The sequence below is a fragment of the Parasteatoda tepidariorum genome, chromosome 5, assembly GCF_043381705.1.
Source record: "Parasteatoda tepidariorum isolate YZ-2023 chromosome 5, CAS_Ptep_4.0, whole genome shotgun sequence".
NCBI lineage: Eukaryota > Metazoa > Arthropoda > Arachnida > Araneae > Theridiidae > Parasteatoda > Parasteatoda tepidariorum.
This window is the reverse complement of record NC_092208.1, coordinates 33,938,503-33,953,541: the sequence shown is the minus strand read 5'-3', so window position 1 is coordinate 33,953,541 and position 15,039 is coordinate 33,938,503. Positions and strand designations below refer to the sequence as shown.

The 15,039-nt window shown below is 25.4% G+C and overlaps 1 protein-coding gene across 2 annotated transcripts in view; it reads left to right on the top strand.

Annotated features, from left to right (window-relative positions):
• LOC107436165 (integrin beta-PS) overlaps positions 1-14,105 on the top strand; it is a 28,785-nt gene extending 14,680 nt beyond the window's left edge. For both annotated transcript variants that reach the window (XM_043040317.2, XM_071181272.1), the window contains 10 exons: positions 245-321; positions 1,742-1,793; positions 2,706-2,861; positions 3,757-3,896; positions 5,383-5,455; positions 7,525-7,830; positions 8,944-9,076; positions 11,132-11,248; positions 11,891-12,057; positions 13,593-14,105. In XM_043040317.2, the coding sequence (XP_042896251.2) occupies positions 245-321; positions 1,742-1,793; positions 2,706-2,861; positions 3,757-3,896; positions 5,383-5,455; positions 7,525-7,830; positions 8,944-9,076; positions 11,132-11,248; positions 11,891-12,057; positions 13,593-13,664 (1,293 nt within the window). In that variant the 3' untranslated portion in view covers positions 13,665-14,105. The remainder of the gene's footprint in view (positions 1-244; positions 322-1,741; positions 1,794-2,705; positions 2,862-3,756; positions 3,897-5,382; positions 5,456-7,524; positions 7,831-8,943; positions 9,077-11,131; positions 11,249-11,890; positions 12,058-13,592) is intronic.
• Positions 14,106-15,039: the final 934 nt, after the last annotated feature.

Below are 15,039 nucleotides of genomic sequence, written 5' to 3'. Positions count from 1 at the left end.
TAATTAAAAATTGCAAAAAGTAATAAATATAACAGCTGTTAAAAATTATAAATCTGAATAGGAAAAAGTTAGAGGAATTTTAACTTTTATCAATTTGATGCTAATGACTGAAATTACCAAGTCTAATAAGAATGATTGAAAATGTTATTACCTCAATAATTTTTTATAGTAAGATTTTATTATTTTTTTTTGTCCTTGGAATTAATTTTTTTAATATTTATATTTTGTTTAATTTATTTTACAGAAAATTCAATCTAAAATTGAATTGAAAGATAATGCTCCTGATTATTTGAAGATAACTTACTCATCAAACTGTCTTGGGTAAGCTAAATAAAAAATAGTTAATTTAAATTAATAAGTAAAATTTACAACACCAGATTTATTTTTTTAGTGATGAAATTGACTTTTTGCATTGTTATTGTATAACAATGCCAACTTTAATGTTGTTTTTATTTTTATTTACATAAATATAATTTGCTTCATTATTGTGAGAATTATTTTGTGTATGCTTTAGGGATAACTAACAGATAATAGTTTTCTGTATTGCACTGAAATTTGAAAGTATAAAAAGTCTTATTTTATTTTGATTTTATTAAATTTATTGTAATATGTCTAATGTGTTTTGCTCTCTGTTTAAGGTTTTGAGTTTTTTAAAAAAATTTAAATTATACATAAATTGTATTACTTAAGTTTTTATCAAAAAAATTTTTTTTGGTCATTTTCTACTATCTCTTTGTTTACCAAATAATTAAAAAATTATCAAAAATGCGAGGAACTTTTTTGTCTTTCGATTTTATACTTTGATAAATAATTTTTTTTAATATTAAATATATTCTTTAATTTTTCATAAAATTTTGAAGTTAGTGACTAAACACATTAAAATTTTTTAATTAAACATTTAATACTTTGTTTTATAGCTGGTTGAAAATGTTAATGAATCAATAAAAAAAAATATAGAAGACTTACTTGCATCGAGATAAAAAACGGAGAATTTTGGAATCACAAAAGGTGTTGTCAAACAAAATATCAAAAATTGAAAAGTTCTCTAGATGATATTCAATTTCTAATTTGGTTCCAAGTTCATAATTCGCATTGGACTGATCGTAAAGAAACGGTTAACAGTAGAACACCAAAGTCAAGCATACGTATTGACCGAGGGTGCGCGGTATTGGTCCTCATTAAGTGCTTGACTTCACACGCAGATCGTTAGGCTACCCAAGTGAAGGAGCCTTCCCCTCTACAGAGGATCTAAATTGTGATGGCATTCCTTCGGATCATCTGCTGGGATGTTTCCCAGACCATCGCCAATAGCCTGCTGTGCAACTCTAGTGCGACATAAATAAAATTCCTACTTACCAACCAAATTTGCAATATTTTGTTCTATTTTAATACTATATGAAAATAATATTAGCGGGGCTTAAAGCTCTCATTGTTACATAAAGGATTAAAATATAGGTTACTTAATTTATAATAAGGTTAATATTATAAATAATTATAGTGATGAAATAATTAGCTTTATTAAATGAAAATGTTTCAAGAGTCTCAGAAAATAAACTTACATGTTACTAATATAGTTTTAAAATTTTAAGTCATGCTTTTATTTTTAAATTTAATTATAAAATTTTCAGTGTTTAGAACAAATATTTATACATTAGTACTGTTTATCCAAATTTTCTTTTTTAAAATTTATTCTTTGTAATTAGGTAAATAATTTTATAACTTTTTTTTCTTCCTCTTTTAGTGATGAAGTTAAAGATACTAACTTGTGTGAAGGCTTGCGTGTTGGAACTACTGTAAGTTTCTTAGTTTTTTTTCAATTTTTATAAATAAATATATTGTGTATTTTATTGCTCTCTCATTCCTGAGTGAAAAGGAGTTAACTGTCTGAGTAAATCTTAAAATTAAGGAGAAAATTCCAGTTTTGTTTCAAGAAAGACTTTAAAAAATGCTACATCTTAAACCTTTTATGGTCTAACGCATAAAAAGTTGCATTTAATATATGGTCTGCATAGGAAACCATTTATTCTTATTATTTTGATTGCAAAGTAGTGTAATGAAGAAAAAGTATTTACCCAAGTTAGCCCATTTCCGAAAGTTGTCAGTTATTTAAAGCATTTTTGACAAAAAAGAAAAACTTAAAAGATATGATCATTAACTCTTTAAAGTATAAAGAAAAAAATTAGTTCAGATGCTGATTGTGTTATAAGAATATCTTGTGCTGGTTATTACAAAACGTTGCCCATTGTTTTCCCATCTTTATAGATAATTTTTGCTAGAATTTTCCCATTAGTGTCTCTTTTACTAGTTTGTGGGAGTAGTCTCTTTCAGCTTTCTTTATTGGCATGCTAAACTTAAGATTTTACTTTTGTAGTTTTAAAATTTTATTTTGTTCTTTTTTAAATTAAAATATTTTTGATATGTTTCACCTGGTTATCAGTTACCTTAGGAGTGGGTTAGGGTTAAATTTTTTACATACTTTACATTACTATTATTATTTTTTTTTGAAAGTTTAAGAGAGAAAAATATTAAAAATTTTATTCCATCTTTTATTAATTTTCTTTGTTTGAATTAACTAACTAGCATGCAGCATACAGCTTTATAAACCCTATTGTGTTAAATTTCTCTAGTGCTATTAACAAACAAATGTTTTTCTTGATTGAACATTGAAATAATGTTTTCACTAATTTAATGCTTTTATTTTAAAGGTTGAATTCAATGTTGAAGTAGAGCTCTTAAAATGCCCAAAGAATTCAAGTTTATGGACTAACAAAATTCAAATATCACCAGTTGGTTTAAGTGAATATGTGCAGCTAGATGTAGATTTGAAGTGTGAATGTGACTGTGAAAAGCCTGAAAATGAGGTTTGACAATTGACTTTTTATTTTTTATTAACTGCCTTTTATTTCCTATAACTGGTCTAATCATAAAATTGGAATTCAACTAGTTTCAATCAGCAAGTCGTTATAATGAATGCTATTTTGTTAAACTTTTTTATGATTGTTATATTTGAATTTTTATCACATTTCATAATTTATCTATTGTAAAATATATGTGTGACGATTTTTACTTTTGTGGGCTCCTTATTTTTTTCCTCATAATTTCCCACATTTAACCTAAATTATATGGAATAGCCTATATTTTTTAAGAAGGTCTTATTTGGAAATACCTTTATTTTGTGATCTTATGTTACTATGATTAACTGCTGTGTTTGCAAGTGCTATTACACTTGATTGTTTTTGTTTATAATTATTGAAAATACTTTCCACAATAAAGGAACTCCTTTGCAGCTTGTAAACTTAGTGCAATTTTTAAGTATATTATATCTTTTACTGCATTATCTCAAGGTTGATATATAAATTTAATCTGGATTATTTCTGGATAAAAATAGGATATTCAAACCTGTAATGGGCAAATGTAACAAAATTTAATAATAGTACAAAACAGGGGGAAAGTGATTCCTATCATATAAGATTCATTGTTGCTCTAACATATTATTGAGCTTTTCATATTATTAAATTAAAGTACATATTGAATGAAATTCAAAGAGATTTACTTTGAATTTTTTTCTTCAAAAAGTTGCTCAAACCTGCCTGGGCCAAATATGTTTCATTGGACAATAACAAGTGGCACTTTATTTAGTCCCAATATTACAGGAAGCCATTGTTCCCTTTAGTTCATATTAAGTTTTTTTAATATAAACTATTGGTTAGTAAGTATTAATTTTGATTTTATTAAAAAAATTTTTTTTTAACACAGCAAGAAATAAGTCCTGAGTGCAGCTTCTCCGGCACTTATGAGTGTGGGATATGTAACTGTGATACCAACTTTTTTGGTCGCAAATGCGAATGTCAAGGTGATGAAGCAGACAAGGAATCTAAACTTTCATCTTGCAAGATGTATGTATTTTGTTACATTTATTAATAACTCGCATTTTTTAATATAAATAGATAAATAAATATAGAATAAGCAAGTTGTTTCATACTTACTTTTTTCCCTCCATTTTATTGTAAACTAGCATCTCTTAGCCTTATTTTCTGAGCATTAAACTTTGAATACAAATGTTGTTAATTAATGCATATTTTCAAACATCTCTTTTTATGTAATTGCAACTAAGCAATTAGTACCACTTAGAGTGAAAAGGTTTCTTTTTTGCCACAAACATGTTCAATTCAAATTTTTTAGTTATGGTCACTACATATTATAATTGTTTTCTCTATAACATCGAAACATAATGGTCTAACATAATTTTCCATTGTCGTCGATGCATTTTCATCTCAAAATCAAGTTTTCTGACATCAACTTTTATATCTTTTGGTTGTCATTAGCATGAAATTATGTTTTTGATCTTTAGTGCTTCTAAATTAAGAGTTTGAAACTGAAATTGTTTCTTTATTAAAATTTAATTTTTATGCTACTTTTTTAAATAAACTTATTTAAATCAGTATCAAAACTTATTAACCGTTTTACAATTATTGTTTTTTGGTGCAAATTTCATTTATTTATTATTATTAAATTGCAATTCAAGAGATTCATTATATGATTGAGAACTTAAGGATCAGTTTCATGCACAATGGGATACATGCAAATCATATTTAATGTAAGCAAAAATAACATTTTTTAAATTTGGTTATAACAATGTACCTTTAATTTTAAATGTTATTTTAAAAAACGATCGCTTAGCAAAATTATTAAGCAATTTAATAGGTTGTAAAGAATCATAAAGGAAATCTTTCGACGTGGGATGAGGGCACAAGAGTGAGCAACTGAAATTCTGTGTATTACATAAATTTTAACAGAATAATTTCAACTTTTGCTGAAAAAACTGTATAATGCCAAGGAAGCAATTATTACGGAGGAATCATTAAGGTTTGAACAGGGGTTCTATTGTAAAACTATGTTTTGTTACTTAATTCAATAATATTGAATTATATAAAGGAAATTATATATTTAAAATTGATGAATAAAATGTTATTAGAGCTTGTGAAATCAATATAACTTTAGCATAGCTCTTCTCTCTCTCGTTTTCTATTTAATTTTTTATTTATTCTTTTTTTAAAGATGAGTTAAAAACTGTAAACACTTCAGATGGATCTGATGTTTCATGCCTGCTTTTCTGTGCTAGATTTAATTTTCTTAGTGTGTTCAATAAAGTTTTTAACAATACTGGTTTATTTGTAAGAAATATGCATTTAAAAGTTTTGACTTGTAATGCGTATTAAAGTAAACTGATATAATGTATATTAAAAGCCATTTTTCTGCTATTTGCTATTTTTTATTTACTTAGTCATTTCTTATTTTCGCTCTACTTTCTGTTTTCGTAAAACTACTGTTAATGTTGTCGAGAGAAGTAATAAATTCTGTTTTTTTTTATATCTATTGTAGGAATGATGAAAGTCTTGTATGTTCTGGAAGAGGTGATTGTGTTTGTGGTGTATGTGACTGCTATGCTGGGCCTGTGAGTACTTTACGAATTGATAATTAAAAATGGAAAAAGTAAATAAAATATATTAATAAATGCTATCTAAAATAATTCCCAATCATTAGCGTAATCGATTGTGAAATACTCTACTGATGAGACTAAAAGAAAGTTGAACTAAAATATTTTATACCGTCTGTTAAAATTCCTTGTTGTTCTTAAGTGCTGATTAACAGCACAAAAAATTTTCAAATCAAACATTTTTCTCGCGAAAAAACAGGGTGCCCACAGAACAGGGAAAATATGGATAGGTCAAAGAATTTTACTAATCTGTAAAAATCAAGAAAATGTCAAGGAATTTTATTAATCTGGAAAATCAGGAAATTTAATTGGAATAACCAAAAAATCTGGGAAAATGAATTAAATTAAATTCAAGCTACATTAAAAAATAAACTAGCCTGTGGTACTTAAAAATTGGTCTTCTAATATTTTTTTTTAAATAAATAAAATTCTAATAGCAAGTATAAATAGTTAAGTACAATATATTTTATAAGATGAAGGTATAACTGAAAAATTTATGTCATTGATAAAAAAAAAAAAAAAACATGGAATTTTTATAAAATTAGTCTGGAAATTTTTAAAAGTATTTATGACCACTCTGTAAAAAGAACTTTATTGTTGACCAGAATAGAATTTCTCGTTTGAATCTATGAAGAAAATAAAATAAGCATGTGCACAATATGCTATTACTTTCATGTATTGCTCCAAACAGGTATAGTAGATTTACAGACCATAAACTTCCACTAGTGATTAATGAAGTAATTAATTCATTAATTTTTCTCTTAATCTTAAAATGGAAAAAAAATCTCTAAAATGTGTGACTTTTAATTTTATTACAAATTAGTTGCTGTATATTTGCTTGTTACATAAAGTGTTCCAGGCAGTTCTATTTTTCTTGTTACGAATAAGGGCCTCAACTTGTCTTATTTTTGTTACACAAAAACTATCTCAGTCCTCATTTACTTTTGTCTCAAATCTCAAGTATCATAATCTATCCATATTTTTATTTTACTCCTTTCACTTTTATCCTTGTTCTTTTATTCTATTGTTTAGTCTAAATTATCTATTAATTCTGATGTTATTCCAACTTTTGTTTTTAATTTTTGTTTTCAATTTTTGTATTTTAAAAATTGGTACTGCTGGGTATATCTATTTATTCAATTTTTACTATTAGTTCACACTCTCCTTATATCTTGTTCAATTTTTCAATTGTTAATAAATTGCTTTTTATGCATCCACTCAGTTCAAATATATATTTTTTAATTTTGCAGTGGATGATGCTTAATGTTAATACCGTTTCTTCAAATATTAATCCATTAATTAAATAGGGATGAGCGAAAAACAAAATGGATTTTCTGATTGGCTAAGCATTAGTCATTGTTTTAAATTTTAGGATAAGTGATTAAGTTTTTCACGTATTTTAAAGATAACATCAGTGACAATTTCTAACTTATAGCTCTGTTTGAACAAAAAAAAATAGTTTATTGCGCACATTTAAATATTTAGTTATTTTATATTTGTTAGATAAATTCAATAAAGAACATTATGTGGTAGCATGTGTGGTCCACGTCACCAGATTTATACTTTTATAGTTGTCCGATACTTTTCTATTCCTACTATTAGTTCACACTTTTACAATATATATTTATATATCTTTTCAAATTTTCAATCATTAATAAAATATTTTTTATTCATTTATTCTAGTTCAAATACATTTTTTTAAACTTGTAATAGATGATATTAATACAGCTTTTTCAAATATTAATTCATTAATTAAATTAAATTTATTAATTAAATTAAATTAATTAAATTAAATTCATTAAATTAAATTCATTAAATTAAATTCATTAAATTTAATTCATTAAATTAAATTCATTAAATTTAATTAATTAAATTAAATTCATTAATTTTAGTTTTATGTGGGAGAAATTTTTTTCAATTATTTAATAAAAAGTAACAAAAATAAAATTTTCTTTGTTGATCTATTTACTTTAAACTTTTTTTTTTTTAATATTACTTGTTATAAATATTTTTTGTTTTTATTTCAGAGTAGTGAGTCAAAAATCTATGGCGCATTTTGTGAATGTGACACTTTTTCGTGTGAAAGAGATTCCAATGGACTTGTGTGTGGTGGAGAAGATCGTGGAAGATGTTGTGGCGAGTGCATTTGTAATCAAGGCTGGACCGGTCCTGCCTGTGAGTGCAAAGCCAGAAATGATACATGCATAGCACCTGCTGACATAGAAACTGGTAGATTTTGTAGTGGAAGAGGAGATTGCGTTTGTGGTGAATGTCAGTGTTACAGAGATGATGAAAGAGGACATTTTGGAGGACCATTCTGTGGTGACTGCAGTGTGAGTTATTCATATAGTTTCATTTTTTTGCTGTGAAAATAAATTTAATGTAAAAATGTTGTTTTGGTTAATATTGTTTGTATAAAATATATATTTTAAAGGGCTATAAATCTCTTTTTTTTTAAGTAGAAATTTTTTAATACGTTTAATGAAATTATTCATTTATGGAAGAAAAAATTATCGAAATATCTTTGCATTGTAATTATCTATATAACTAAAATAGAATGTTTATATGTACATGTTTTATTCACATCTATTCTGAACCAGTCCACCCCTAATTTGGCGTGCATACGTTTGAAGGCATGAAACACATCTGTTTCATGTTAGTTAAGATTAAACAGCTTTACAAAACTATATTACCTTGTCATCAAACTATGGGAAACTGTATTTCACATTTTCTCTCTACACAGCATTTCACTTTTCATTGAGTTCTATGGTCTATCGAAAACAGAGTGAATTGCATCCAATTTAAAATTCTAGAAATGTGTGCCTATATTCCTACATTATGAAAAAATTATGGAATACGCCTACATTTTATAATTTTTTCAAAGTAAAAAAAAATAATTTTTTTAAATAAAATACTAAAAAATATATTTTTGTAGGCTAGTAATTTTTTCAATAAACACGTTTGATGTGAATCACGATTAAACAGCTTTTCAAAACTGTATTACCTTGTTACCAAACTGTAGGAAACTGTATCTCAGATTTTCTCCCTACACAGTATTCACCTTTCATTGAGTTTAGTGGTCTATCAGAAACAAAAAATAATGTTTTCAATTTAAAGTTATAGAAATTAGTATAATAGAGTATTTGCATTTTACTACCTTTTATTGTTATACATGGTCGTTATTAAGAAAATCCCTAAAATTCTCTTTGTGAAATATTTTATGTACACAATAGTCAGCATAAAATTTCTATTACTTTGCAATATCTGCTGTATATTTTTTTCTGTGTTGATAGCTATGTAGTTGGCTTTTTTTGTTTAAAAAAATGCTATATTTGTTATTTAATTTTTACTCTTTTCAACTGTATATATTTTCTGAGCACATTCCGATGCTGCTGTGTATTTTGCTTGAATTTTATACAACATGCTTATGATGTGTAAAATTTCAGTTCCAGACATGTGAGGGTAGATGCACTGAATTTCGTGACTGTGTACAGTGTCAAACATTTGGAACTGGACTGTTGTCAGATGAGGAATGCTTTAACTGTACATTTTTGTCTACACCAGTGGAAGATCTTGGAGGTTAAATAAACTTTATTGACATTAAATTCATTCATACAATAATAAATGTTATGAACTCATTAACTTTTATGTCACAAATGGGTGTTTCTAATGGGATATATTGATACTTTTTGATTACCCAGAGTACTAAACTAAAATCTGTATTGTGTCCTGCTCTTAGTTGGTTGTCAAGATCTATAGAGTGACACGGGAGAAATAATAATAGATAAAGTTCAAGAAAAATCACAATTAGCCACCTCAAATGGTGAAGTTTATAGTCGGAAACGAATACTTTTGCAGCTAATTTGTTATTTTGTTAAAGCCATATCACCCCATCTCGAACCTTTGAGAATAAAAAGACAGGAAGGATGGATGAACATTGTATAATAAAAATTTTAATCTCTCTTCTAGAAGAGTCAATAGAAGTTTAATATTCATTTCTATGTCTGTTGTCATTACATCCCTATAATTTAAAGTTAAAGTTGAGTTTTCCTACCATATTTTTAAAAAGCTTTTCTATTTTTAAAAAATTTTTGTTTTTAAGTATGTTTTTTTTTAAAAAGATTTATTTTAATTGTGTTTGGGGAAACAAATTCAAGTTAATAAGGGAAGAGCAAAAAAATAACTAAGTATAAAAAATATAACACATTTCATCAACAATTTTTTTTAACATGAGCAGTGTAGAAAGTTTTAAAAGAATTTTTTTTTCCATCAAGTTTTTAAAATATTTAATAAATAAATGAATTATACATTTTTAAACCATCAAGGTTTGACTGTAAATGTTTTCAAAAGGATCTTTCTTAAAACTTTTCATAAAAAGAATTAAGCCTATTATCAATAATTGAATACAAGTATTTTAACAAGAACCTAAATGAAATATAACTTTAATTAAATGCATGTGTAAATTATCAAGGCTCGACTGAAAATGTATTAAAAAAGATCGTTCGAAAAACTTTTATTAAGAAGAAGTAAGCATATAATCGATAATTGAATACCAGTATTTCGACAAGAACTTAGATGAACTTGAACTTTATTAAAATTGAACTTTATTAAAATTGAACTTTATTAAAATGCATGTGCAGTGTTATAATATATATCTCTTAAAAAAATTAAACATGCTTAAAATTAATGGTTTCTTTTCATTACATTTCTGTAGCTTAAATTAAAATATGAATATAACTAATAACTCAATTTTAATGCAATCAAGAGGAACATAAATTAAACTGTATTTTAATTTTTCTCATCATCTCTTCAAAAGAGTTTTAATTTAAGCTCTAAATCAGATAAATAGGAGGTTATTGTAAAAAGTTTTATTATGGAAATTGGCACACACTTTATTAATACAGAAAAGGTACTGAATTGTCTATCTTTTATTGGCTCTTATTTATTTATTACAGCAATAAGATCAAAAATTGTATTGGCGTAGGGGTAATTTTAGTTAAATATTGTAATTTTGCCATTAAAAAAATTAAAAATTTACAGCTAAAAATTTATTAAAGTTTGTGTATACTTAGATGCAGCTTGAATGTGAAAATTTCATGTTTTTTTTTTTGTACTGAATCCACATGTTCTGAATCATTCATATTTGTGATTATGAAGATTAAGCTATTTTTGACAAAAATAAAGGGAAAGTTAAATAGCAGTGCTGAATTAAATTTTTCTACTATTGCAGAAACTAATATTAGTACAAATTGAAATTACTATCCTCTAAGCCCAAAAAAAATCCATTAAAATGTGTGCTTTTTTAAATTCCTATATTGTTTTAATGTCAAAATCTGTGATTAAAACGAATTTGTTAGAAATTTAATTAAAAAGTTTAAAAAATAGCTAATATTATATTGCTATTTTTGAAATTTATTTTTGCCTATAATAATTATATTCTGATATGACTAAGTCCAAACTAAATCATATTTTACAAATGAATTTTAATTAGTTTTTTATTATGAGACTAAAAAAATAAAAATTGACCACTAAAACTTGAAGCATATACTAAGCTATGGGTCTTTAGAATGTATGATTGAAAATGACTGTCTTTTTAATTAAACATTTTTTTAAAAAAAGTACTTTATTTTTCAGAAATTCTTCAAAATGAGAGAAAATGTATTTTTAAGGATGAAGAAGACTGTTCATTCTCATTTGTTTATAGTTATGATGATAATAATAAACCTATGATTAGAGTCTTAGATACCAAAGGTAAATAAATGTTAAGTGTCATTATTTTTTTAATTTTTTATGGTATGTGCATTTCTAGAATGTTTTCTGCATAAGAAAAAAGGTTATTTTACTATTCACAACAAAACAGAATTATTTATAGACTAATAACATAATAGAGGGGTTCCCTGTGTAATGAAGCACACATCATGGGAATCTCCACAAATGACAAAATAGCACTAATCACGAAGGAGCTATATTTAGTCTTGAAATTAATTTTCCTTCACTAATGTTGGCATAATTTGGCTGTGAATTCATATTTTTAAACTTACATCTGAACCATAATTATTAAATTCATTTTTTTAATAACTTTATATACCATTAAGGCAATTCGCAACACCAATTTTTAGTAATGTTTAGTCTTGTTCTGGCCTTACGAAGTAATTTATTACATCAATATATTGTAAAATTTTATTAAAATTATTTGAGTAAATATAACTTTGTGTAGAATTTTGAAACTTTTTGAAAACGACTGTCAAGGCAGAATTCAGAAAAATCTACTTTTTAACCTCAGATTGTTGCTCTTTCATTGATGTTTTGAAATAGTATGTCATTTTTTGGACATCCTATATTTATAGTCATTTACTTGTCTTAATGGTAATAAACTTGTAATTTATTTTGCAGATTGTCCTTCGAAAGAACCAGTATTATGGATTGCTCTTGGTGTAACAGCTGGTGTATTTTTAATAGGCCTGATAGCTCTGTTAATTGGAAGATTTCTTATTTATCTTAAAGACAAAAGAGATTTTGAAAGATTCGTTGAAGAAGTAGATAAAACTCAGTGGGGCAATGTGAGTATTCATTTTTTTTTAAAATTCAAACTTTGTTACAAAATTACCAAAATCAGATGGAATAAATTACTGTCTTATAAAAGCACAAATAAAAATAGTTCAACCCGTAGAATAATATATCTTTCTCTGAGTCAAAGCTGAGAAACTGTCTTATCAAGTTTTAGGAGTCTTACCATTGAGCACTGAATGTTTCCTTTACCTTTACTTGAATTCCTTTACTTGAATTTGAGCTTTAAAGTAGTTTTATTTCTTATGTTGATATATTTTGACAATAAACATAATTTTGCTACGTTCATAAGAAGCTATTTTAATATCTTTATTGATAATATTTAATAGCAGCTTTTATTTAGTACTAATTTTGATTTTAAGTTTCTGAAAATAATTTTACAATAGATTTGAATTTAAAACTATTGAAAAATTATTCATATTGCTTTTACAAGTTTTCATCCTTGAATTTATCTAGCATTTTATTATTTAATTTGGCATAAATTTAAATAATGAAATTAATTTAACTTAATTATTTGTAACAAATGACTCATAATATTTAGGAAAGGAAGTTACTTATTATTGAATAAAACCATATTAGGTTAAAAAAAGAAGTTAAGTCTAATTAATTTTTATGTCAAGTATTCTGTAATAAACATATAAATTAAATACAAATGTAGTGCAGTTGTACCCCAATTATTCAAATTTCTTTTGTATCAATATCTCTTGTAATATCCAAAGTCCTGCAAGTATGCGCATGTGCAATTTTTATTTATTATTTTCTTTTTTTAAGTTATTATGCTGCTTTAAGTCAGCTAAATACGGTGCTCTAAAATTAAAAAACTATTTGTGCTACATTAATACATAGAATTAATCATTTTACTTGACAGGGTAGCTGTGTTCTTCCTAAGTGTTTTTTGAAGGGTAGCCCGCCCTGCCTGCCCTTTGATCTCTATAAATATGCCCTTTTCTGTGAAAAAGAAAAGCTGCCATCTCTTAAAAGCAGTGTCTTTTTATTCTGACCCATTTTTTAAGAAAAATTTATTAAAATAATTACACGAAAATTATCTGTGTTTATGGGTTTAATTCTGATGACTATTACTATTACAAATATTTACTTTGTTAGGATTCTTCTCAACTGGTTAAATTTTTTAAAGTTTCCCTTTTTTCAAGGGGGTATATTAATGTATTTAAGTGATTTTAAATTTTAAAATAATTTTTTAAATAAATACCTTTTCTTTTTCTTTTTTCTTTTAAAAAAAAGAAGCATTTTTAAATGTTTATTTTCTAATCATTTACAGTATAAATTATGAAAAAAATCTTTTTAAACTGTTTATCAAAAAAGAATATTTTTAGTTCACTTTTTTTGTTATTTTTTAATAATTTAGTTTTTAATATTTTTGTAATATTCACAGTATATTCTATAATATTCAAAATAACAGTATATTTATGATTATGTTGTAGTTGTCAGATAATGTTTAAAATATCATTTTTGTTCCATTTTTTCTTTCAAATATATGATTATATCTTTTCTTTTTTTCATTATTTAGCATACAAATCCCATCTACAAAGAAGCTGTTTCTGAATATCCTAATCCAATTTATGGGCAGCAGAGTCACTAAACGGAAACATTCATTCTGTGAATACTCTATCTAGTCTTATAGTTTTTAAAATTGCATATTCAAAACAAAATGAAATTTTTTTTTTTAATCAGTAAATTTTTTTTGCTTAAATGTTTTGTATTCTAATTAGCAAATTACGAGTAAAATGCTTGATTGGCAGCTGTGGAGAAATTTAATCTAAGTATTTAATGGAAATCAAGAAATTTTTTGTGATTTTTTTTGTGATTTTTCATATTTCTTTTGAAGTGTATTAGATTAAAATAAGTTATATTTTCGATTCATTATATTTTTCTTTCGTATCAGTTTTTGAAATGTCTGCTTAAAATTTAGTGATGGATTTTAAATCAAATTATGTTTAAAAAATATCAATGCATTGAAAACTTGGTTGCATTCCTTTCATTTGTTTAAGGGTGTTCGTCTAAACTCTTTTGCTTAGAAAAATGAAAGAGGAGAAAAAAATTTGTACCTTAAGATTGCTAAGCTTTTGTTCAAAACTATATATACTGCCTTGTTTGAACTTTAAAATTGGCAAATGTTTTCAACATTTTGAAAGGTCCATTTTTAAAAAAAATAAATAAAAAAGAACTCCTACATTGGTGAGATTTTCCTAGTTGAATGATAATTATTAAAATTATTGAATAATTCTCAATTTCTTTCATAATTTGATTTACTCAAACAGTTATGCATTAATGTAACTTTTCAAATGTTTAAAAAAAATTAGATCACACTTTTCATTTTCACAGAATTGTGACTTTTCTACTTAATTACATATTGCACAATTTTTATAATCAGCATAAAGGACCTTGTCTAGAGATTGAAAACACTGGATCTATCAGTGGTAAAAAAATAGTTATAAAGATTGCATATTATGTGAAAAATATGTTATTCTGTTTAATAAAAGAACCTTTGAAGAACAACCTTAATCTAATACTGTAATCAATCATACTATAATCAATTTGTCTTTCTTTCTTATCTGAACTTAAATTTATGAGAGGCTTTTTGATTTTATCCAAAGGAAGATAATGCAACAATTTATAACATATAATTCATAATACATTTAAAAGAGAATGCAACTTATATTGTAATTCTTGTTAGCATTTTAAAGTTTATCATTGATATATTCAATTTTCTTGAATCAAAATTGCATCATATAACAGAATGTTTATGTTTCATCAAATTTGTGTTTCATTTTTTTTTGCCCCAACTATTTACTTGTTTTTATAATCAAAGAAATTGATTTACATTGTTCTTTTAGAGAATAGTAGTTGATTAAAGCCTTTGTATTTAATTATTAAAATTATTTTTAAATCACTTTTTTGGGTCAGCACAACTGCTTTGTCTGAAGTTGTTTTATCTGAGATTCTTACCAATACCT